This window comes from Balaenoptera physalus, assembly GCF_965194825.1.
Source record: "Balaenoptera physalus genome assembly, chromosome: 1".
Lineage (NCBI taxonomy): Eukaryota > Metazoa > Chordata > Mammalia > Artiodactyla > Balaenopteridae > Balaenoptera > Balaenoptera physalus.
The window spans coordinates 153,237,564-153,262,600 of record NC_138882.1 but is presented as its reverse complement, the minus strand read 5'-3'; the positions used below and the strand labels follow the sequence as shown (position 1 = coordinate 153,262,600).

The 25,037-nt window shown below is 39.2% G+C and overlaps 1 protein-coding gene and 1 pseudogene across 5 annotated transcripts in view; both read left to right on the top strand.

Annotated features, from left to right (window-relative positions):
• Window positions 1–25,037, top strand: part of LOC309645229 (SCAN domain-containing protein 3 pseudogene) — a 203,951-nt pseudogene that overhangs the window by 157,565 nt on the left and 21,349 nt on the right. The window lies entirely within an intron of this gene.
• OSBPL9 (oxysterol binding protein like 9) overlaps window positions 10,300–25,037 on the top strand; it is a 180,304-nt gene continuing 165,566 nt past the window's right edge. For all 4 annotated transcript variants that reach the window (XM_082429391.1, XM_082429390.1, XM_082429389.1 and 1 more), the window contains exon 1: window positions 10,300–10,479. In XM_082429391.1, coding sequence (XP_082285517.1) covers window positions 10,315–10,479 — 165 coding nt within the window. In that variant the 5' untranslated portion in view covers window positions 10,300–10,314. The remainder of the gene's footprint in view (window positions 10,480–25,037) is intronic.

Here is a 25,037-nt window from a genome sequence, read left to right as displayed (position 1 = left end):
ACACCTAGAGCCTGTGCTCCGCGACAAGAGAAGCTAGCGCAATGAGAAGCCTGCGCACCACAATGAAGAGTAGCCCTCGCTCGACGCAACTAGAGAAAGCCCACGTACAGCAATGAAGACCAAATGCAGCCAAAAAAACCAAAAACGTCCTGGCCCCTGTCCCACAGTTTTCCTCTCAGCTTCAACCCCTGCCATCAAATGGGTAATTTCAACTTCCATGTAAATGAACTTTCCAGCATCATGGGCTCACAATTCCTTGACTTCTATACCGCTCCACACACTTCAACTCTCCACTCCTGTGGCTATATCCTCACCCTTCTATCACCTGGAACAGTTCCACCGCTGAAACCTGAAACTCCTCTCTCTGATTATAACCTTCTTTCCTCTAAACTCTCTTAATCCCACTAAACCTCTCAAACCTCCGAGGACATCCTCTAGACTCCTTTCTCCTAATCTATCCTCCTTTTCTGCCACAGTCAGCCTAAGATCTCATGACCGCTCACATCAACCAGTACTCTCAACTCCTTTCTTCCCAGTCCTTTTGCCATACCTACCCTCTAAATCCTCTTAACCTTGGATAATTCCAATTATGTGCCTCCTCTGTTCTTACAGTCAAGTTACTAAGAATTGCTGGGAAAAAAAAAAGTCCCACAATCAGATAAAGGAGTGCTGCTGATAGTTTGTATCCTTAAACTCAGCTAGGCTCTCATTGCTACTTGGAAATTCTTTTTCATTTCACAGGGCCCTGCCCTCTCGCCTTTCATACTACATCATCTTCTCAAAGTTCACTATCTAGTCTACTCCCTGTCTCCCCACCTCATTTCCCCCTCTATCTGCCAATAACCTTATAAATAGAGTCCACAGGTGAGGAGGTCTCTTCATTTCTTACATATGACCTTGAAAAAGTCTTCCTCAGCCTTGCCTTCCCCAAACCCTCTCATTCTTTCTCTAGTCTAATTGTTCATTCTCAATCTTTTTTCTTGGTTTCTCTCTCTCTTTTTCTTTTCCCCTTCTTGAAATGTTGCTGTCCTCCAGGGTTCCCTCCTGAACCATACCCTCTGTACACATTCCCTAGGTGATTTCAGTGCTTCCCATGCCTTCTGCTACCATCTCTGCTTTTTTTTTTTTAATTTTTAATTTATTATTATGTATTATTATTATTTTTTTGGCCACACCAAGCAGTTTGTGGGATCTTAGTTCCCTGACCAGGGACTGAACCTGGGCCCTCGGCAGTGAAAGGGCCGAGTCCTAACCACTGGGCCACCAGGGAATTCCCTTTAGCTACCATCTCTGGATTAAAACTCTCAAATGTATAATTCTAGCTCAGGTTTATTTCTTGAGCTCCAAAGTTGTAATATCCACTTGCCTGCTGAACACCTATTTCTACCTCGATGTGCCACATACATCAAATTCAACATGTCCAACATTACATTTATCCGTGTTCCCCCAAACCAACACCTTTTCCAGTGTTCCCAAGCTAGAAATCTGGAGTCCACCTTGATTCCTCCCTTTCTCTAATCCCTTAACATTTCTCCTCTCCATCATCTTCCTTTTCATCTCTTCTGTTCCTGTTTTCATCTAGTCTTCATCCTCTCTCCTCTAGACTTTTACAGACTGTGGGCTTCTTGACTCCAGCATGGCATCCATCCTGGTCCCAGCAGATAGAGTTGTCCTCCTAAAACATGCCCTGACAATGTTGCATACATGATCACAATACATTGTGTATGAACTCATTAAAGACATTGTGAGATAATTGCTATCTGTATTCAAGGAGTGTGTAATCTGCTATGGGACATAATAAAGGGTAAGATTAGTTCTGTCTGGCTGTTGGCATAGGGTGGGTGTCCGAAGAAGTCCTCAAAGAGGAATTGACATTCGAATTGGGACTTGCATGATCAGTAAAAATTTCCCCAGGCAGAGAAAAAAGGAAAGGTCATTCCAGGAAAGGGGAATACAGTTGACCCTTGAACAGCGAGGGTTTGAACTGTGCAGGTCCACTTATACCTGGATTTTTTTTCAATAGACTACTACAATATTATCCGAACCGTGGTTGGTTGAAATTGCAGATGGGGAACCTTGGATACTGAGTGCCAACTCTAAAGTTACACAAGGATTTTCCACTCTGCCTAGGGTGGGTGCCCCTGACCCTGCATGGTTCAAGGGTCAACAGCAACAAGAGAAAAGCAAGGAGCTCAGTTCAAATCAGTTTCACAAACATTCAGTGTGGGCTGCTGTGTCCCAGGCAATGTTCTCACATTGGGGATACACGGGTGAATAAGTCACTGACCTCAAGGAGATTATAGTCTTGAGAAGCTACTTTTTCCTCAACATTTATTGAGGAAGGAGGCCCAGGAGATTTAGCCCCTTAATCTCTATTAACTCCTCTAAACCAACTCAAATAAATACAAAACATAAGTAAAAACTGTTTCCAACAAACCAGCTTCCCTTGCCTCCCCTCACCTTTTATCCAGATTGCCTGGTGCTGCTAAGTGGCTTTCACTGTTTCATTATCGTCCATATCAGGCCCTGAGCTAAGTTGAGGATGCACATATGACCAAAACTTCAAAGAATCCACTATCAAGGGCGGGGTTGGGGGGCATTCAGTCTCTGTGAACCACACAATAATCGACGCTATAAGGTGTCCCAGAATCTCCATTAGAAATCTGTTCAGAGAATAGGTGGGGCACAAGGGAATGAGGGGTCAATTCCATCTGAGGGGGGGAGGATGTCTGTGAAATGTTTAAAGCCCAGGGTAGCCGTAATGTGCGTCTCCAAGGGGACATTAAAAAGGGAGGGCAAAAGATGAATGCATTCCTCCTTTTCTCTCCTTAGAACACTTACAGAGTCTAGATGTCCTAAAATATTTTCTCTCCCTTCCCCAGCTCGCTTCTGCCTCAAAATCATAGCTGTATTTTCCTAAACATGATATTTCACTTTCTTGCTTTCTAGCTGGAGGAAAGGGTGGGAAAGAACTGGGATTTGTTTGTGGGCAAAATAGGCTATGTCTTATTTTGCTTTTCCTATATTTAAAATCAATCTTCTGTTTCCTCTACAATCAGCAAAGAATGGTCAAGTTTTTGTAGGTTTCTGTGTTTTCCCTTAAGAAGGCAGCATTTTGTAAATGTTTTATTTGATGCCCAACAACTGCCAATTAAGAAACATGACAACAACAACAATAACAAAAAGCAGTTGGTGGGAAGTTTAGGAAGAGAGGCAACAAACCAGCAACAACAGAATGCATTTTGAAACAATTTGCACCGCCAATCTTGGCTGTGGAAATGTTGGAAATCATTTTTGCTAGAAACTTTAAAAAAAGTACATTTCAAAACAGCTGTGTAGAGGAAGGAAACTTCATATTGAGAAATGCCGTTTTTGTTCTTCCTTAAAAAAAAACTTGATTACTTAAATAATTATTCAGTTGTGCAAATTTGAAAACTTGATCTTGTCTCTCCCTCCCTTTATTCCCTCTTCATCTAATTAGATTGTTTAGTGGGTTTTAAAATCTCATTTCCAAAATGTTTCTCAGTAAATATGCAGTACAGTATCTTTCCCATTCTCCATCCCTGCCGTCATTGTTCTCATTGTTCACGTTTAGACTATTTCTACTACTTGCTTACCTTTTTAAAAGTTTGTGTCCTTGCTTCCAGTCTTGCCCATCTCTGATTTGTTGTCAGTTTTGCTGCCAAAATGATCTTTTTTTTTTTTTTTTGGCCATGTGGCATGCGGGATCTTAGTAACCTGAGCAGGGATCGAACCCTGCAGTGGAAGCGCGCAGTCTTAAGCACTGGACCGCCAGGGAAGTTCCTGATCTTTTAAAAATCACATCTTTAGTTTAACATTTATTGATATTCTAAGTGGCAGGATAAATTACCTGTCCTTGGTAAGCGTATGATGTTTAATGGTAAACATCATCTCTACCTTCTGATTCTGAGTCTGACCCTCATTTCCTGCTCTGCTTCAGCTGCTACCTCATTCCAAGAGAGGCCAGTCACTGAGGAATGTGGGAACGAGAGCTGCTGTGTCTCCACCATGTTTAATTTTAGCTGATGATCTAAAGCATGTAGTTAGACACTTGGTGTAGAATGTAGAAAAAGTGCTGTGCAATTGGACATGGTCTTAGGAGTCAAGAACTGCCCTTGCTCCCAGCTCTTCCTGATGACCTATGTTTTGACATTTGAAGTTAAGTAGAGCCTGCTGATGCCTCCGTGAGCCTGATAAAAGTTAAAGCTGATTTAGAAGTTGATGATGCTGCCTGTGTCAAGTCCAAGACCTTTATTTACATATAGACAATGCAAATACAGCTTGCAGCTCGGGTTGAATGGATGTGGGGTAAAAAAAAAAAACCTAAATTCTAATTCTGGTTCTGCTGTTTACTAGCTGTGTGATCTTGGGCAAGCCATTTAATAAGTATGTGTCCCAACATCCTCATCTGTAAAATGGGTGTAATAATACAAATCTTAAAGGATTGATGTGGGAATTAAAGGAGAAAATGTAGGTGATGGTTCTTAGCACAGAATTTGGAACTTAGTAAGTCAGTTTTTTGGGTTTTTTTGTTCTGTTTTTGTTTTTCTTGGCCGCACTGTGTGGCATGTGGGATCTTAGTTCCCCGACCAGGGATCGAACCCACGTCTCCTGCATTGGAAGCACAGAGTCTTAACCACTGGACCGACAGGGAAGTCCCAGTAAGTTAGTTTTAGTAGAACACATAATTCAGATCAAACAACAATTTTTAAGTACCTCTGTGTGCCAGGCATTGGTCTAGTTTCTAGGGTCACAGAGATGAATATGATCTGGTTTCTGCTCTCAAGAAGCCAATGGAGGAGTAGTAACTGACACTTTGTAAATCTTTTAACTCAGTCTGAATAATAATATTTCAAGATCCTAACACTTTGTTTATGCCAAAAGACATCAGCAACATGAGGTTTTCTGCTGAATAATGTTTCTGGAATATTAAGTTTCTACGAGAACTGTGTAGTGTCTTTTGGTGAGGCCACGTAGCATAACAAAAAGATAGACATGTGTTTACATTGGACTCAGATACTCACCAATTAATACTAATAGGTACCTGGGCAAGTTGGTTAATCTCTTTGAACCTCATTTTTCTTAATTGTAAAATATGGAAACTAACACATTCATAGGGTTATTGTGATGATTAAATGTGATAAGATATATAACACTCCTGGCACAGTTCAAGGCACAGTCCCTGACACAAGGTAGATAATATATGGTGGAATTAGTGAGAAAAAAATATATATCCAAAAGGAAAAGAGAGTAGCTTTGTATTACACTCGGTTGCATGGATGTTTCATGCCCTTGGTTAGCTACTAGATAGGAACTGTGTCTCTTCAGCTTTAGCTTTCTTGAAGGTGCTAAACATGTGCCTTGTTTTCAACAAACCGTTGAACTGTAAAGTCTAAGAAAGAGGCTATCCCAAAGAAAAGGACGGAAGGGGGAAACTGGAAGGTAGTTTTTATTGGCTGCTATCCCCTTCAGATATATTCTTATTTACTACTTAAATTAGATAGAGATGATTACCTTCATGCTTACAGAAGAGGAATTTCAGTCCTACAAAGGCTTACCTAAGGCCCCACAGCCAAAATAGCAGAGCCAGGGTAACTCATCCTCCTGTTCTTACTTCCTTCCTTACCTAAACTAGGTTTCATAGTACATAATCATAATCACACCCCTGGATATTACTATGAACTTAATTGTCCTCTCCCTTCACTTTGCTCACTTGGATAAATCCAGCTGTCTACACACTCTGAGCTAACTCCTGAACAGCATGACATTGCTGAAGAAAAGCTGATATCCCTGTTGACTGGTCTCACTTTTAATTCATGATCATAAATCTTTTTAAAAAATATTTATTTATTTATGTATTTATTTATTTTGGCTGTGCCAGGTCTTAGTTGCAGCACACGGGATCTTCATTGCGTCATGAGGACTCCTTAGTTGCGGCATTGGACACTCAGTTGCAGCATGCATGTGGGACCTAATTCCCCAAGCAGGGATTGAACTCAGGCTCCCTGCGTTGGGAGCAGAGAGTCTCACCCACTGGACCACCAGGGAAGTCCCCATGACCATAAATCTTAAATGGGCATGCAACACTGCCCAGCAATCCTACTCCACTTCTATTGTTTTCTCACTCTTTGAAATGACACATTCAAACATTCCCCTCTTTTTTCATGCCACATTTTCTTCAGGAAATTCTAACAACTAATATATATTGAGTGTTTAGTATCTACCAGGTACTGTTCTAAGGTTTTTACATGTATGAGCTCATTTAATCCTGAAGACAACTTTTTATTATCCACATTTTAAAGATGGAGAAACCGAGGCACAGAGAAGTTAGAAAACTTGCCTAATACCATATAGCTACTAACTAATGGGCCTGAGGATTCAAACCGAGGTACTGTGGCATCAGAGTCCACATTCCTACCACTAAGCTTTGAGCCTCTCCTCAACTAAAAGCAGATAGAAGCTTATTTATTTCTCTACCACCAAACTACCAATCCATGGCATTTGAACCCATACTCACCGCTCTCCTTCTTGTTACTATGGATGAAGTATAGCTCCTGGTTTTACTGGTGAATTTCACCAAACATTCAAAGAAAAATTAATGCCAATCCTTCTCAACCCTTCAAAAAAATTGAACAGAAGGGAACACTCCAAGACTCATTTTACAAGGCCAGCACTATCTTGATATCAAAGCCAGACAAAGACACTACATGAAAACAAACAAACAAAAAAACAAACAAAAAAACAATAGGCCAATATCCCTCTGAATATAGAAGCAAAAATTCTCAACAAGATACTAGCAGATCAAATTCAACCGCACATCAAAACAATCATACACAGCAATTAAGTGAGATTCATTCTTGGGGTGCAAGGATGGTTCAACAAGCAAATTAATAAACATGACACATCACATTAATAGAATGAAAAGTAAAAATTATATGATCATCACAATAAATGTAGAAAAAGCATTTGGCAAAATTCAACATCCATTCATGATTAAAACTCTCAACAAATTCGGTATGGAAGGAATATACTGCAACGTCATAAAGGCCATGTATGACAAACCCACAGCTAACATCATACTAAATGGTGAAAGCTTGAAAGCTTTTACTCAAAGATCAGGAACAAGACAAGGGTGTGCACTCTCACCACTCCTATTCAACATAGTACTGGAAGTCCTAGCCAGAGATATCGGGCAAGAAAAAGAAATAAAAGGCATCCAAATCAGAAAGGAAGAAGTAAAATTTTCTCCGTTTGCAGATGACATGATTTTATATACAGAAAATCCTAAAGACTCCACAAAAAAAAGTTAGATCTAATTGCCAAATTCAGTAAGGTTACAGTATACAATCAATATTCAAAAATCAGTAGTGTTTCCATACACTAACAATAAATTATCTGAAAAAAAAAAAAACATAAAAATGACAATCCCATTTACAATAGCGTTACCAAACCAAGTCTGTTTGCCCGACATGCAGGAGGCCAAACTGAGACATGGAGCTTTGCAGTACAGAAAGGGTTTATTCACGAGTCAGCCAAGCGAGGAGTCAGGAGAACAAATTTCAGATCTGTCTCCCCAAGGGCGACAGGCCTGTGATATTTATGGGATAAAGAAGCAGGTGTGGGGAAATGTGATTGGAGGTAGGGAAAAGGTGAGGTATTCAGTGTTCTGAGCAGGCCCAGTTTTAGGGTCAGTGGTCCCCACTAGTCTTAGCCAGTCTGAACTGGGCAGGAGCCGACTCCAAATTTCTGGAAAACAACTTAAGCTCCTGTTACTATAGTGATCCATATGCCAGAAGTGTTCTCTGTAGGGGTGGTTAAGAAGTACGGTGATATATTACCTAGGCTATGTGAAGCTTGGAGGGCATGCAGTTAGAGAAAGGAAAAAAAAAATCAAACAAACTGAAAGCAGACTTAATCAGTAAAGGCAGGTTACAAAGAGAGGGGTTACTAACAAGTTGTTTCCTTATCTGCTGTTCTGTGAGACACACTCAAGGATTTCTGTTTAGGCTCCAGCTTCTGTTAACCCTGTGGGACACAGTTTCAACAGCAACAAAAAACAATAAAACACTTAGGAATAAATCTAACCAAGGAGGTGAAAGATCAGTACACTGCAAACTATAAAACATTAATGAAAGAAATTGAAGAAGGCACAGATAAATGGAAAGTTATTTCGTGTTCATGAACTGGAAGAATTAATATTGTTAAAATGTTCATACTACCCAAAGCCACTTATAGATTCAATGCAATCTCTCTCAAGATTCCAGTGGCATTTTTTACAGAAATAGAAAAAAGAATCCTGAAATTCATTTGGAACCACAAAAGAGTCTGAATAGCTAAAGCAATCCTGAGAAAGAATAACATAGGTGGAGGCATCCCACTTTCTGATTTCAAACTATATTACAAAGATATAGTAATCAAAACAGTATGACACTGGCATAAAAACAGATATATAGATCAGTGGAACAGAATCAAGAGCCCAGAAATAAACCCATGCATATACGGTCAACTAATATTTGACATGGGAGCCAAGAATACTCACTCAGTGGGGGAAAGGTAGTCTTTGCAATAAATGGTGCTGGGAAAATTCATATGAAGAATAAAACTAGACCCTTATTTTAAACTACTCACAACAATTAACTCAAAATGGATTAAAGACTTAATTGTAAGACCTGAAACCATAAAACTCCTAGAAGAAAACAGGGGAAAGCTTCTTGAAATAGGTCTGGGCAATGATTTCTTTGGATATGACACCTAAAGCACAAAGCAGCAAAAGCAAAAATAAACAAGTGGGACTACATCAAACTAAAAGTTGGTCAAAAGATTAAAACTTCTGGTTATGAGATATATAAGTTCTGGGAATGTAGTGTAAAGCATGGTGACTATAGTTAACTATACTGTATTGTATATTTGAGAGTTGCTAAGAGAGTAGATCTTAAAAGTTCTCATCACAAGAAAAAAAATTATGGGGTGAGGTGATGGATGTTAACTAAACGTAGTATGGTAATCATTTCACAATATACACATATATCAAATCATGTACATCTTAAACTTACACAATGTTATATGTCAATTATATCTCAATAAAACCGAGAAAAAAGATATCAAGCAGATCAAGCATAATAAATTTGATCTTACTTTAGATCTTCACCCAATTGATTAGCTAGCAAGTAGGTTCTCTGTTTAGCTCCCTCAGTGATATTCTTTTTCCTAGAGCTTCTGTTATCAGCAAAGAGGAGGGATTCACAGCACAGTACCTGAATATACAAAATATTTTTAAGTGCTAAAAATTAAAAATTAAAGACAAAGAAAACCTCTCCCTTGATCTCACAGCCACTTCTAGCTAATGCCCTGCTTCTTAGTTCCCTTTTTCTTACCCTTCACATCTCAATTTAAATGCCATTTCCTGAGGCACCACTCACAGCCACCCAATATAAAGTAGCTACCCATTGGCTTCCTATTACATCAGCTTACTTAAATTCTCTGCAAGGCATTCATCACTATTAGATATTTTTCTTGTTTACTTGTTTAGTGTCTGCTTTCACATCACAGAATTTAAGCTCTTAGCAAGGAACCTTTCTGTCTCCTTCAGCGTTGCATTCCCAGGACCTCAAACATTGTCTCAATATGTAGGACAATACTTCCATTGTCCTTATAGGCTCTACGTGATTTCCCCTTACTTTCTGACCTTATCTCCAACTACTTTCTCCTCGCTAGCTGCTCCACTAACAATGAACAATCTGCTGCTCCTTTGCCAGCCTTCCTCCTTCCCTTTCTTTAGGTCTTTGCTCAGAAGTTACTTTCTCATTTCAGGCCTTCTCTGTTAGGGAACTTAAAATTGTAGCCCCTACTCTCTGCTTCTTTCCTTGCTTAATTTTTCTCCAAATCACCAAATTGCAACATATTGTATAATTTATTTCCTGTTCGCATCATGAAGTCCCTGCTGAATCCCCAAAGCCTAAGAGTATCTAGCACAAATCAAAAAGTATTTATTAAATGAATGGGTTTGTGAAATGATTGCTTAAATGAATATCAGATGTGAAATCTTTTGGATGTGGAAGGTATCATCATGGGCAGTAAAATTATTTATGTTAATAAATAATCTTAACAGCAGTATTCATGCTTGAGTTCTTCACATCTCAGGTACGGAGTCCTACACACAACAGGCTCCCAAAAAAATCGTTTTTTGAGTTTTATAGCTGGGGGCATGGGTCAGCGAGTCCACCAGGGCAAGGAGCCGCCGGCCCCGCCCTGGCCACGCCCCTGCCCGCGGAGGCCACGCCCACCGCATGCCGAATGCCTTATAGGCGATTGACGTCAGGCAATTTGTTGTCATTGGCGGCTCGCAAGATGGCGTCCATCATGGAAGGGCCGCTGAGTAAATGGACTAACGTAATGAAGGGCTGGCAGTACCGTTGGTTCGTGCTGGACTACAATGCAGGGCTGCTCTCCTATTACACAGTAAGTCCTCGGAGGCAAAGCCCCGAGCGCCTCGGGGGTCGCGATCCCTGGGTGGAGGTGGGGACCGGGCGTTTTGGTAGCCGGGAAGAGGTTGCTAGGCTGGGGGTGCAGCCGTACGGGAGGGCTCCCTCCTGGGGGAGGGTTTTACGTCCCTGATAGCCAATGAGGGTGAAAGAGATGCTGGCTCAGCCAATAAGCAGGCACCGGCTGTATGATTTATGGGCTGGGGGCGAGCCGTGTTTCTTAGGGTCGGGTGTTTGTTGGGGGGGTGGCGCGGGGTGCTGTTGTAGGTGGGTGAGTGGTTGTAGTCGTGGTTTGAGGGGTTCGGTCGCGCGGTCCGTGCGGTTTCCCCATGTTAATCATGGATTTGATACTGTCCCCCCAGGCCCTGGTGACGGCCGCGCCCCTTACCTTCCCTCCAGGGATTGAGGAGCGCTGCTTTCTTAGAGCAGTGGTCTGACGAGCTTGGCCGGGTCCTGAAGTGACTTGCCTTCGCAGGTCTGCCCAAGTTGAGTGTCTCTTTTCACAGAACTCCCGCCTCCATTCCGCGGGAGGCGAGCGTAACCGACACCTTAACTTTTGAGAGCGGAGGATTTCCTACACAGGAGTCTCTTGTTAGCGAAGAGAGACTGGATAGTGCGATGTCTCCTGAAAGTTATATTCTGGGAAGGGCTGAGTTAAGGGCTTCAGTGTCGTTAAACACGAATCAGTGGCCGTGGGAAGGTTCATGAATTGCTATGAATCTTATGTTCTGACTATCCCTCCAACCCCGACGCATTAGAAATGGAAGGTGGGTGGAATTAGACAAATTACTTCCAAAAGTACTGTCTCTGAATGGTGTCTAGTTAATAATAGCCAATGAGAGGGAAGAAGCCTCTTAAAAGAACAAAATAGAATGTCCTGAAGGCTTTGGAAAATAATAGAAGACAGAAGGAAAAAGAATTACGATTATGGAAGGAGGGTTAATGTCAATGAGAGAAATGGGGACGCTAGTATTTTTTCATTAATTTAAACAATATTTATTGAGCGCCTACTACAGGTTAATTGTTATTGCTTTAGGCTAGGGGTGTGTGGGTGTGTGTGCACACGCGTGTGCACGTGAGCAAGAATCAACAGAGATCAATATATTCACCATTCCTTTTCTCTGGAGCTTACCTTCTAGTGTAGTGGTTCCCTTAATTCATTTTACTCACGATAACTCTGCAGGGTAGATATTCATTATCGCCATTTTACAGTTTTGGAATCTGAGGCTCCAGGCTTTTAAGCAGTTTGCTCAAGATCACAGAGATAGCAGTAAGCAGTGTTATCAGGGTTCTAAATAACTGGCTTTTTTACTTTTTCCATTACACTTCACTTTCACTACAGGAAGGAGAAAAATGGCAATCTTTGAGTTACTAAAGACAAGCCTGCAGCAGTAACAAGTATAACTTTCAACATCAACTTCCTTTCTTTACATAATTTTTAAAGGGAAAAAAAAAGACCAAACCTGAGGTTTAAATACATTTTTCAAGATTATCTTTAGGTAGCCATGAAAGAGAGGCAAATGAACATTGTATCCTGAAAACTCTGGAATTATGAAATCCCATAGTTCAGATAAATGAAGAGTAATATTGGGTTTCAGTAGAAGTGATAATCAGAAATCCTTTTGAACCTTTCCAGCCTATTCAAGGTAGAGTAATTTCAGTGAGTGGCACTATGGAATGAAGTTACTCTACAAATCCCAACTTTGTGTGGGTCTGAATCTAGGGCCACACTGGAGAGGCCCCAAGCTGGGGTTCTTGGGAACTCCTAGTGCAGACAGAATCTTCTTTTTTTCCTGTTTTTCTTCCTTTGTCATATCCTTTTTCTGCCTCCTTGCCCTTTTAGTTTCTGAATATCTTGACAAATCTCTCCTTGTCTTACTGGCTAAATATGGTTTTTTAGATTATACTTCTTCCTTGTCACCCTCCCCCCCATTACTTATCCTCCCTTCTGAGATGAGACTATAAAAACATCATCCCTGCCAGCAGAAGGAGGTATCATATTTCTCACTAATGGATATTTAGGAGTTTTTTTTTCTTGTTCTTTGGTGTTAAAGTATTTGCTTGCAGAGAAACCACAGAGAAATATTGTAAAATAAAATGATCTTGTGAAAATAAAATGATACTCGATCCCAAATTAGAGGAGGTCCAGTAAAGATGGGAGAAGGATAGGTATTCACTTAAAGAGAAAGTAGGAGACATTGAATGTTGGCAATGAATTCTGTACACTTCGACATTGTTTCAGTACATTAGGGTTTGGAAGGATGAAGGTACGTCTTAATGATTTGCATGTGGCTGTTCACTTGGAGCTGCATCTTCTAGGAGGAGTATCTGAATTAGTTGCACAGCATTTTAAGCAGAGCAGTAAATAGCAAGTTACTCTATTCCTTGTTTCCAAAATCACTCGGGCTCTGGTCTGGCTCTGTGGTTGCAGGCCTATTGTAGGGTGGCCATGAAAACCCTGGACTAAACTAAATTGGCCTTGTTTTAGAGTCGGCCTGTACCAAGAACTGATATTGGGATTACCTCAGGGTTGGAAAGGATCACGGGAATTGCTGTGAACTAAATAGATTCACCCAAACCTCACCTTAGCCTGGATCTTCTCTTCTGGACCTGGGCCCAGACCCAAACCTATCTTCTGGGAATGGATGGTCTTTTTACTTTACATTTCTTTTATTTTCATAATACGTAAATTTTCGGTTTTTGAAAAAGAGTTTAGTAAATTATTCTGACCAATAAAGGAACAGAGAAACTGATTACCTTCTTCAGAAAAGTAGAATTAGGCAATCTTTTCAGCTCAAGCTCAGTCTTTTAATTATTAGAAACAATTATTCATTCAGCAAGCATTTTTCTGGGACTTTTTAATAGGCACTTTACTATATATGTTGGAGGTACAAGCACGAAGGAGAGAGTCCCTTCCATCCAGGAACTCACAATCTAGCAGAGCAGACAGCTAAACATAATTTCAAAACAGTATGGTAAATTCTACAATAGAAGTAAGAATAGACTGCTGTGGGCACATTGCCTAAAAAAGGCTAGAGAGACATTTGAGCCGAGACTTAAAGGTAGAAGAGAAGAAGGGCATTTCAGGCAGTGGGAAATATGTACAAATTGGGAAACTTGAGAACATAAAATGCATTAAGATATTGAGAATTTCTGAGCAGCTTTAGTATAAAGCTGTGTAGGGAGATAACAGGAGATTAAGTCCAGAAGGTATTTGGAGCCATAGGTCAGGCCTGGAGATGAAGATCTGTTAGATTATAGCACAGAATTTGTTGAATTTTTATTAGGTGAGAGGCCCAGGGAGGGCTAAGGATATAAATTTGGGAACACTGTTTGGACAGCCAACCGTTTAGGTGAATCATGATCACAAAGGAAGACAAGAAAGGAAAGAAAATTGAGGGAGACATAGATACGTGATATAGATTATGTGAGATATAGATATGTGAGGAGTTGGAAGGTTAGAAAGTTAGTGGAGGTCATGCCTTTTGTAAGTTTGTCAAATGTTTATTGACTATGTACTATGTGCCAGGCACTATGCTAAGAAGAAGGGTTAAAATGGTAAATAAGATGGATATAGTCCATAGTCTCATGATACCTAGAGTCTACTGCCCTGTACATCAGGTAAGAGCCGTGATAAGGGAAGCATAGGATTTTGGGAGGTGCAGAGGTGGGTAACTTGACTCTGTCTTGGAGGGTCAGAAAAGGTTTCCTAGAAGAAGTAGGTTTGCTGTCACCTGAATGGTGAATAGAGATTAGCCATGTGAGCAGAGAGAGAAAACTGCTTGAGATAGAAGGAATAAATGTTTTTCGAGGAGACAAGAGTAAGGAGCTTGTTAGTCCTGGAGTTTGGGCTGTGTGGTGGACAATGGTGAGATGAGCTGGAGAGAGAAGCAGGGGCCAGATAATGAAAAGCTTTCTTGATCAACCATGCTAAGGAATTTGAACTTTACCCCCCAGGGCAGTGGAAAGTCATTTAAGTGTTGTAAGCACTTTTTGTTACAGAAAAAAACTTTTATTATAGAAAATTTCTTTCAAACATACAGAAAAGAGGATAGTAAAATGAATTCCTGTCATCCAGCTTGTACAATTATCAACATATGGCCAACCTTGTCTTATTAATACTCCCAATAGCTCCTTCCTAGACCACTGGATTACTTTAAAGCAGATCCCAGAACTCATTATTTCATTTGTGAATATTTCAGTATGTATTACTAAATGTTAAGGTCTCTCTCTTAAAAAATGTTATCACAGGGGCTTCCCTGGTGGCGCAGTGGTTGAGAATCTGCCTGCCAATGCAGGGGACACGGGTTCGAGCCCTGGTCTGGGAGGATCCCACATGCCGCGGAGCAACTAAGCCCGTGCGCCACAGCTACTGAGCCTGCGCGTCTGGAGCCTGTGCTCCGCAACGAGAGAGGCCGCGATAGTGAGAGGCCCGCGCACCGCGATGGAGTGGCCCCCGCTCGCCGCAACTAGAGAAAGCCCTCGCACAGAAACGAAGACCCAACACAGTCAAAAATAAATTAATTAATTAATTAATTTTAAAAAATGCTATCACAATACCATTATTACAACTAAATAATAATAATTATTTATTAATATTTTCAACTATCCAGTCAGTGTTTAATTTCCTTGATTTTTTTCTCAAACACCTCTCCCTCACCAGTTGGTTTACTTGAGTCAGGATTCCAAATAAGATCCACACATAACACTGAGTATCTTTTACTCTATAGGTCCTCCTTCCCTCTTTTTTTCTTTGTCATTCATTTGCTTTTTTTTTAATTAAAAAATTTTTTTGGGCTGCATTGGGTCTTAATTGCTGCACACAGGCTTTCCCTAGTTGCAGCAAGCAGAGGCTACTCTTTGTGTGGTGCTTGGGCTTCTCATTGCGGTGGCTTCTCTTGTTACGGAGCCGGGCTCTAGGTATTCAGGCTTCAGTGGCAACATGCAGGCTCAGTAGCTGTGGCACTCGGGCCCAGTAGTTGCGGTGTGCGGGTTCTAGGGCGTGTGGGCTTCAGCACTTGTGACGCGTGGGCTCAGTAATTGTGGCTCGCGGGCTCTAGAGCTCAGGCTCAGTAGTTGCGGCGCACGGGCTTAGTTGCTCCACGGCATGTGGGATCTTCCCAGACCAGGGCTCGAACCCGTGTCCCCTGCATTAGCAGGTGGATTCTTAACCACTGTGCCATCAAGGAAGTCCTGCCATTCATTGGTTGAAGACAGCAAATTATTCTGTAGATTTTCTACATTCTGGATTTTGCTGATAATATTCTTGTGGTATGTTTAAACATGTTCCTTTGTCCTCCGTGTTTCCTATAAACTGATAATTAGAGCTAGAAGCTTAAATTTTTTTTTTCCTTTGGGCAGGAATACTTTGTAGGTGGAACATATTACAGGTATCTCCCGCTTTTTGAGAATTTGCTTTACCCCGCTTCACTTTTAGGAAAGACCTATATTAGTACCTGTTTCTGCTAACCAGAAGAAATCCGAAGAGGATTTTTGCTTTTATGGAAAATAGGTGAAAAGCAAAAATAGCATTCAGAGTTTTTGTTTTGCAGTGAGCTGTTATAGAGGCAGAGAGCGCCCCAAGCAGCAAGGGTGGTGCCAATAAGCTCCCCCCCTGGGAACTACACAGCATCAAGCTGCCACAGCTTTGAACTGTGTCTGTGAGCATCTTTGCTTTATCTCGATTTATTTTGTGCATCTGTTAGAAAGATGTGTCCTAAGGTAATTGCGTCTTTGCTTTATGCCATTTCAGGAAGGTTTCATAGGAACACTCTACTTTCAGGTAGCAGGGGAAACCTGTACATCAAGTGGCACGTGATGTCTGGTTGTCTCTCTGTGATTTTTAAAATTGATCAATAGGTTCAGATAAAATTTGTATTCTTTAAAGAATACTATGGTTACAGAGAAATAATGAAGTCATATTGACAGGATTTCAGTGATTGATTGGATGTGAGTGAAAGGGGAGGAGGAGTCTGATGAAATCCAGGTTTTTAGACTTCCTTGGATAAATGATGATAGGAAGGATAAGAAGTATAGGTTGGGGTGAGAAAGGTGGTTGCTTTGGGGCATGTTGGAATTGATGTAAAGATATCGTGTAGTCTGGAACTTAGGAAAAAATCTGGGTTACAGATAAATATTAGCTTTACACAAATGGAGAGTTGAGAGAGTGAGTGGGAATAATAGAGAGCTTTGAATAGAACACTGAGAAACACCATTGGATTAGATATCTATTGCTTTGTAACCAATTACCCACAATTTTAGCCACTTAAAACAACAAATATTTATTATTGCCTAGTTTCTGTGGCTCAGAACTTTGGGAGTGACTTAGCTAGGTGGTTCTGCCTCAAAGTCTCCCGTGAAGTTGCAGTCAAGACATTGGCTAGGTTTGCAGTCACCTGAAAGGCTTGACTGGAGTTGGAGGATTTGCTTCCAAGATGACTCACAATCACGGCTGTTGGCAGAAAGCCTTAGTTCCTTGCTGGCTGTTGGAAGGTGGCCTCAGTTCCTCACCAGCCAACCTCTCCGTTAGGCTACATGAGTGTCATCATGATAGAGCATCTGGCTTCACTCAGAAGGAGTAATCCAAGTGAGAGCCAGGAGGAAGCCAAAGTGCTTAGTATGACCTGGTCTGAGGACATCACTTCTGACTTATTCTGTTCATTAGAAACGAATCATTAAGTTCAGCTCATGCTCATGGGGATGGGAATTTTAGGCATGGGCAGGAGAATTAGGCTCTACCTTTTGAAAGGAGTGTCAAAGAATTTGTGGAGGGATTTTAAGCCATCACAATCATATTTAAGGGATTGGCAGAGAAAAGAGCCTGCACAGGAGAGTGAAAAGGGACAGCCAGAGATATCAGAGAAAAATCAGAAGAATGTGGCAGTCAAGGTGGGAATAGTGAGTTGGCTTGAATACTATTGAGATAATTGAATAGATGAAATCTTAAAAATATCCACTGGATTGATCAATTTGAACATCACTGATGCCCTCAAAGAGAGAAGTTTCCATGGAGTCGTGGGTGTGGAAGCCAGATTAGAGTGGTTTGAAGAGTAAATAGGAGGTAAGAAGTGGAGAAAATGAGTGTAGATTACTCAAGATGTTTCATTGTGAAAGAGGCAGAGGAGAATATGGAATTGAGGGGAAGGGGTTTCTAAGGTAAGAGTATGCTTAAATGTTGTAGGGATGGGAAGCAGAGTCCATGTTAAAAATGAGAGTAGAGTCAAGATTTAAGGACTGTGGTAAAGATTTAGATCAATGGCCATGGGAACTGGAAAAAGGAATAACTAGGGACATGTTGAAGATTAATCAGGTTGTGTAAGGAACTAGTTGAGATTATAAAATATGATTTGTTTAGTCATTACCCATAAATATTTAACACTCTCTCTTGATTTGTATTGTTTTTATAACATTTTGGAGAGAATGTTAGAAATAGTGAGTTAGTAAGTTATCAGGGCCACTCAAGGTAGTCTTTGTAAAAGGAATCATTAGAGAAATAATATGTTCTTTGCTATTACATGCTGACTGAAAGAGACTCATAGTGACTTTGAATTTCAAAACCATTGGTAATCTAAACACATTTAAGTGTTATTTGGCAGTCCTTAGCAATATCTGGAAGGTGATTTAAAAAAATATGTCATCTAATTCTTGGATTTTAGGTTTTTGAAGAGCTTAAGTATATGTGTTTCTCTTGCAAAGATGTAAAGGAGGGAGTCTCAGATTCTCCTAGAAAGATATCAGCACCACTCACATGAAACAATTAAAAGTGAATTTATACTTTTCTAAATAAACTGTTTTTGAATATATCGAATATGATTTTTATTAAGCTTACATGGACTATAGTAATAGTCCAAATCTTAATATAGTAGTTTTAGAATTGTAAAAGAAACAGAAGAAAAATTGTATCTAATCTAAATGCCCTGAAAAGAAAAGAAAGACGCCTCCTAAGAGGGTAAGTAGTACCAGTGGGAAGAAGTATATGGAAATTTTATATCTTTTGCTTTCCTTGAATACTCTCGTCAGCCTTGATTTGTCCCTGTTCTAATACTCTTGAGCCTTGCTCATATAATTCTTTTGGGTGTTGAATCATTTACATCTGTTATAATTAACTAGTCGTATCTCTGGTACATTCTTTGTACAGTAAGCTTGTAAACTCTTTGATAGTAGTACTAAGCATTATAATTTTCAAGCCCTGTAATGTGGCACATCGTTCTCATAGTGAATGGAATGTCCAAAGCCCTGCAAACTAGGCTTAGAGATGAGATATAGAAGGTTGTTTTGGAGTGGTTGCTTATATACCCTTGTAAATTGTGCAAAATATACTGATAGCAAATATGTATGTTTCTGTGGCTTATGGAAAACCTTATTGAGCTTATATTTATAACAGTGACTTTTGTTTAATCATCCAGAGCCTGTAGAACTGTGTGGGATCTTTTGCTTAGTGTGTTATATCAGACAAGCAGTCAGTTCTTGCTTTTGTTGCAGGCAGTTTTGTTGATGGTAATAATTTGTAGAAGGATGGAAAGTAGTGTTGTTCTTAAAAAATGCCACTCTTATATGTGGCAATTGTCATAGGATTAGATTTTCAACTAGTTACATAATTCCAATCAAAGCTAGCTAGAACAATGTTCAAGTGATTTAGATTAAGGATTTATTTCCTTTTACTGCTTATAGAGAAAAACAAATGGCTAGCCCAGTCTTTTTCTTCTCATTTACTTTATTGTAAAGGATAATCTTCTTAGACTAGTTTAGACTTCCTTAAAAAAAAAAAAGAATCTACTTTTTTGTTTGTTTGTTTGTTTATACTGCAGGTCCTTATTAGTCATCAATTTTATACACATCAGTGTATACATGTCAATCCCAATCACGCAATTCAGCACACCACCATCCCCACCCCACCACGGTTTTCCCCCTTGGTGTCCATACATTTGTTCTCTACATCTGTGTCTCAACTTCTGCCCTGAAAACCGGTTCATCTGTACCATTTTTCTAGGTTCCACAAACATGCGTTAATATACGATATTTGTTTTTCTCTTTCTGACTTACTTCGCTCTGTATGACAGTCTCTAGATCAATCCATGTCTCAACAAATGACTCAATTTCGTTCCTTTTTATGGCTGAGTAATATTCCATTGTATATATATATACCACAACTTCTTTATCCATTTGTCTGTCGATGGGCATTTAGGTTGCTTCCATGACCTGGCTATTGTAAATAGTGCTGCATTGAACATTGGGGTGCATGTGTCTTTTTTTTTTTTTTTTTTTTAATTATTTATTTATTTATGGCTGTGTTTGGTCTTCGTTTCTGTGCGAGGGCTTTTTCTAGTTGTGGCAGGTGGGGGCCACTCTTCATCGCAGTGCGCGGGCCTCTCACTATCGCGGCCTCTCTTGTTGCGAAGCACAGGCTCCAGACGCGCAGGCTCAGCAATTGTGGGTCACGGGCCTAATCGCTCCGCGGCATGTGGGATCTTCCCAGACCAGGGCTCGAACCCGTGTCCCTTGCATTGGCAGGCAGATTCTCAACCACTGCGCCACCAGGGAAGCCCTGCATGTGTCTTTTTGAATTATGGTTTTCTCTGGGTATATGCCTAGTAGTGGGATTGCTGGATCATATGGTAATTCTATTTTTAGTTTTTTAAGGAACCTCCATACTGTTCTCCATAGTGGCTGTATCAATTTACATTCCCACCAACAGTGCAAGAGGGTTCCCTTTTCTCCACACCCTCTCCAGCATTAGTTGTTTGTAGATTTTCTGATGATGCCCATTCTAACTGGTGTGAGGTGATACCTCATTGTAGTTTTGATTTGCATTTCTCTAATAATTAGTGATGTTGAGCAGCTTTTCATGTGCTTCTTGGCCATCTGTATGTCTTCTTTGGAGAAATGTCTATTTAGGTCTTCTGCCCATTTTTGGATTGGGGTGTTTGTTTCTTTAATATTGAGCTGCATGAGCTCTTTATATATTTTGGAGATTAATCCTTTGTCCGTTGATTCATTTGCAAATATTTTCTCCCATGCTGAGGGTTGTCTTTTCGTCTTGTTTATGGTTTCCTTTGCTGTGCAAAAGCTTTGAAGTTTCATTAGGTCCCATTTGTTTATTTTTGTTCTTATTTCCATTACCCTAGGAGGTGGATCAAAAAAGATCTTACTGTGTTTTATGTCAAAGAGTGTTCTTCCTATGTTTTCCTCTAAGAGTTTTATGGTGTCCGGTCTTACATTTAGGTCTCGAATCCATTTTGAGTTTATTTTTGTGTATGGTGTTAGGGAGTGTTCTAATTTCATTCTTTTACATGTAGCTGTCCAGTTTTCCCAGCACCACTTATTGAAGAGACTGTCTTTTCTCCATTGTATATGCTTGCCTCCTTTGTCATAGATTAGTTGACCATAGGTGTGTGGGTTTATCTCTGGGCTTTCTATCCTGTTCCATTGATCTATATTTCTGTTTTTGTGCCAGTACCATATTGTCTTGATTACTGTAGCTTTGTAGTATAGTCTGAAGTTAGGGAGTCTGATTCCTCCAGGTCCGTTTTTTTCCCTGAAGACTGCTTTGGCTAGTCAGGGTCTTTTGTGTCTCCATACAAATTTTAAGACTTTTTGTTCTAGTTCCGTAAAAAATGCCATTGGTAATTTGATAGGGATTGCATTGAATCTGTAGATTGCTTTGGGTAGTATAGTAATTTTCACAATATTGATTTTTCCAATTCAAGAACATGGTATATCTCTCCATCTGTTGGTATCATCTTTAATTTCTTTCATCAGTGTCTTATAGTTTTGTGCATACAGGTCTTTTGTCTCCCTAGGTAGGTTTATTCCTAGGTATTTTATTCTTTTTGTTGCAATGGTAAATGGGAGTGTTTCCATAATTTCTCTTTCAGATTTTTCATCATTAGTGTATAGGAATGCAAGAGATTTCTGTGTATTAATTTTGTATCCTGCAACTTTACCAAAGTCATTGATTAGCTCTAGTAGTTTTCTGGTGGCATTTTTAGTATTCTCTGTGTATAGTATCATGTCATCTGCGAACAGTGACAGTTTTACTTCTTCTTTTCCAATTTGGATTCCTTTTATTTCTTTTTCTTCTCTGATTGCCGTGGCTAGGACTTCCAAGACCATGTTGAATAATAGTGGTGAGAGTGGACATCCTTGTCTCGTTCCTGATCTTAGAGGAAATGCTTTCAGTTTTTCACCATTGAGGATGATGTTTGCTGTGGGTTTGTCGTATATGGCCTTTATTATGTTGAGGTAGATTCCCTCTATGCCCACTTTCTGGAGAGTTCTTTTGCAAAAGTTAAGTTTACGTGATACATGGAATCATATAAATGGAATCATATTCAAGGAAGGTATTTTGAGGTATTCATAATTAATTTTTTCCCATTCACATGACAAGGATTATTATGAAAGTTGATATTCTGTTTCCCAGAGTTTTGTTCACATTAAGCCTTCATGCTAAGATTGTCCACTTATTTAATTTAATTTAATTTATTTTAGCATTACTCTTATGGCACAGATGGGCAAATAAAATATTGGATGAATATTTGGTTTGTCACTCTGGCAACTATCTCTACAGTCTCTCTCAATCCTCCTTTTTCCTCCATCACTCATAGAAGATGCCATGCTTCCCAGAGACAATAGAGTCCATTTGGTGGAAACACTCTCAACTGCTCGTACTCCCACCTGTTTGTATACTTACTTTCCCGCCTATCCGTCTCTGTCGTGATGGAAGAGGTAATCCTTGGGTGTTCTGGATTCCATCTACTCACAGATTTTTTGAGGATCTCAGTCTATAGATTTCCTCCTTTTTCTGCTTTCCTCCCTCTCTCCTGTGTGTCTTCAGCTTCTTCCTTTCTATGTACAGACTTCTGTTGTTTATTTTAAGAATATTTATTTTGCAGTATGACAACTAAACATTGTAGTTGTAACAATTTCATATGGAAAATTTTAGTAAATTTTTAGGTGGCCTGGTGCTTTTCATTTTTTTATAACAATTTTATTGAGATATTAATACATATATCATCTCTTTGAAAGATACAGTTCAATGAGTTTTTTATTTTTAGTTTATTCACAGAAGTGTATAACCATATCCACAATCAATTTTAGAAAATTTTCATTACCTCTAAAAGAAACCCTATTTCTATTAACAGTCACTTCCAGTATTTCACCCCTAGCCCTAGGCAACCACTAATCTACTTTCAGTCTCTGTAGATTTGCCTCTTTTGGACATTTCATATAAATAGAATCATATTATTAAAGTATTCTTTAAATAATTCTAATATGGCTTCTTTCATTTAACATGGTGTTTTCAAGGTCCAGCCATATTGTAGCATATATCAGTGCTTTTTATTGCTGAATGTTCTGTTATATGTATATTCCACATTTTATTTATTCATTCATCAGCTGATGAACATTTCAGTTGTTTCCACATTTTGGGTATTATGGTTAATGGTACTGTGAACGCTTGTGTGCATAAGTTTTGGTGTGGACATATGTTTTCATTTTTCTTGGATATATATCTAGGAGTGGAATTGCTGGGTCATACGGTAACTCTGTTTAACTTTTTGAGGAACTGCCAGACTGTTTTCGAAAGCAGCTACCCCTTATCCCACTAGGGGTATAAGGGTTCCAGTTTCTCTGCATCCTTGCCAACAATTTGTTATTGTCTGTCATTTTGATTATAGCCATCCTAGTGGGTGTGAAGTAGTATCTTACTATATTTTGATTTGTGTTTCCCTGGTGACTATTGATGTTGAGCATCTTTTTGTGTGCTCAATGGCTGTTTGTAAATCTTATTAAGAGAAATATCTATTTGGTCCTTTGCCCATTTTTAAATTGGGTTGTCTTTGTTGTTGTAAGAATTTTTTATATATTCTAGATAAAAGTCCCTTATGAGATACATGATTTTCAAATATCTTCTCCCTTTCTGTGGGTTGTCTTTTTACTTTCTTGATAGTGTCCTTTGAAGCACAAAAATTTTTAATTTGATATCTAATTTATCTTTTTTTGCTTGTGCTTTTGGTGGTATATCTGGAAAACCATTGCTTAATCTAAGGTCACAAAGTTTTATTCCCAAGTTTTCTTCTAAGAGTTTTATAGTTTTAGCTCTTACATTTAGGTCTTTGATCCATTTTGAATTAATTTTTGTATATGGTGTGAGCTAAGGGTCACATTATTTTTTAAAAACTTTATATTCTTTATTATTTTTATTATTCTTTTACATGTGGGTAACCAGTTATTCTAGCACCATATATTGAAAACACTATTTTTTCTCCATTGTCTTGACACTTTTATTGAAAATCAGTTAACCATAAACCATGTGAAGATTTATTTCTGGACTCTCAGTTCTATTCCATTGATCTTTATGTCTATTCTTATGCCAGTGTCACACTATTTCAATTACTGTAGCTTTGTAGTAAGTTTTGAAATTGGGAAGTGTAAGGCCTTTAGCTTTGTTCTTTTTCAAGATTGTTTTGGCTATTCTGGGTTCCTTGAATTTCTATATGAATTTTAGGATCTACTGACATTTTCATTAACAAATTAACATGGACTGTATCTCTCCCAAGTTGAAAAATATCTCTGCTAATTCTGTGTCTCCCTGGAAATACCATCTTAACCTCTCTTCTTCAGGATAGGTGAACCTATTGAAAGAGCCTTCTACATTGTCTGTCTTTATTCATCCATCTTGCATTTACCTTACAGCAATCTTTTAACCTCCAGATTTCACTGAAAATCCTAGCAAAGTTCTCCAATGATAGCTTTGTTGCTAAACCCAATGGGTGCTTTTTACCCTTAGTTTTAATAGTGCTGTCTCTGCAGAATTTGACATTACTCTTTATTTTAAAGCTTTAAAAAATAGTTTTATTGTTCTTGAAGAGATGACAACATAATCTTAATTTTTAAAAATTGAAACAATAGTGAAAACTATATTAAGTAGAAGGAAGAAAAGTTCTACCAGAAATCCTACTATCTGTGTTTTGGAGAATAGCTTTCCTAGCAACTCTGTGCTGATGTACACATTTATGTATATTTTGTACAAATGGAATCATTTTATACATGATATTCTACAACCTAAGGGCATTTTATTAAAAGTTTTCTATATAATTTGTTGTACCATTTTGTATTGCATTTCTTCAAGTAGCAAAATGAATAAAGGATATCATTTTTCCTTCATCCTTACATAATGAGAACTCAGTCATCTGGCTTTGGGAGATTAAGATTCCCATGCTGTTTGTGATGCTGGAAGAGAATGTACAATAATTTGTATTATGTCCCACCCAGTCTGCTAGGTTAAGGCAGTTACAAAGACCCACCCACAAACAAAAGACACCACTTCTTAATGAGGGAGTGGCAAAGTTCTAGAAGAGCTTGTGGGATGAGAAATACTATTATAGGCCATTTTTGGAAAATATAGTGTGTCACAAGCCTCTACTATATTAATCATTGTCATAGGTATTTTCTAATATTGTCAAATACGTTGCCTCATTAAGCCTCATAACTTCTCCCATTTTTTCTTGCTACCACTATCGCATATAAACCACCATA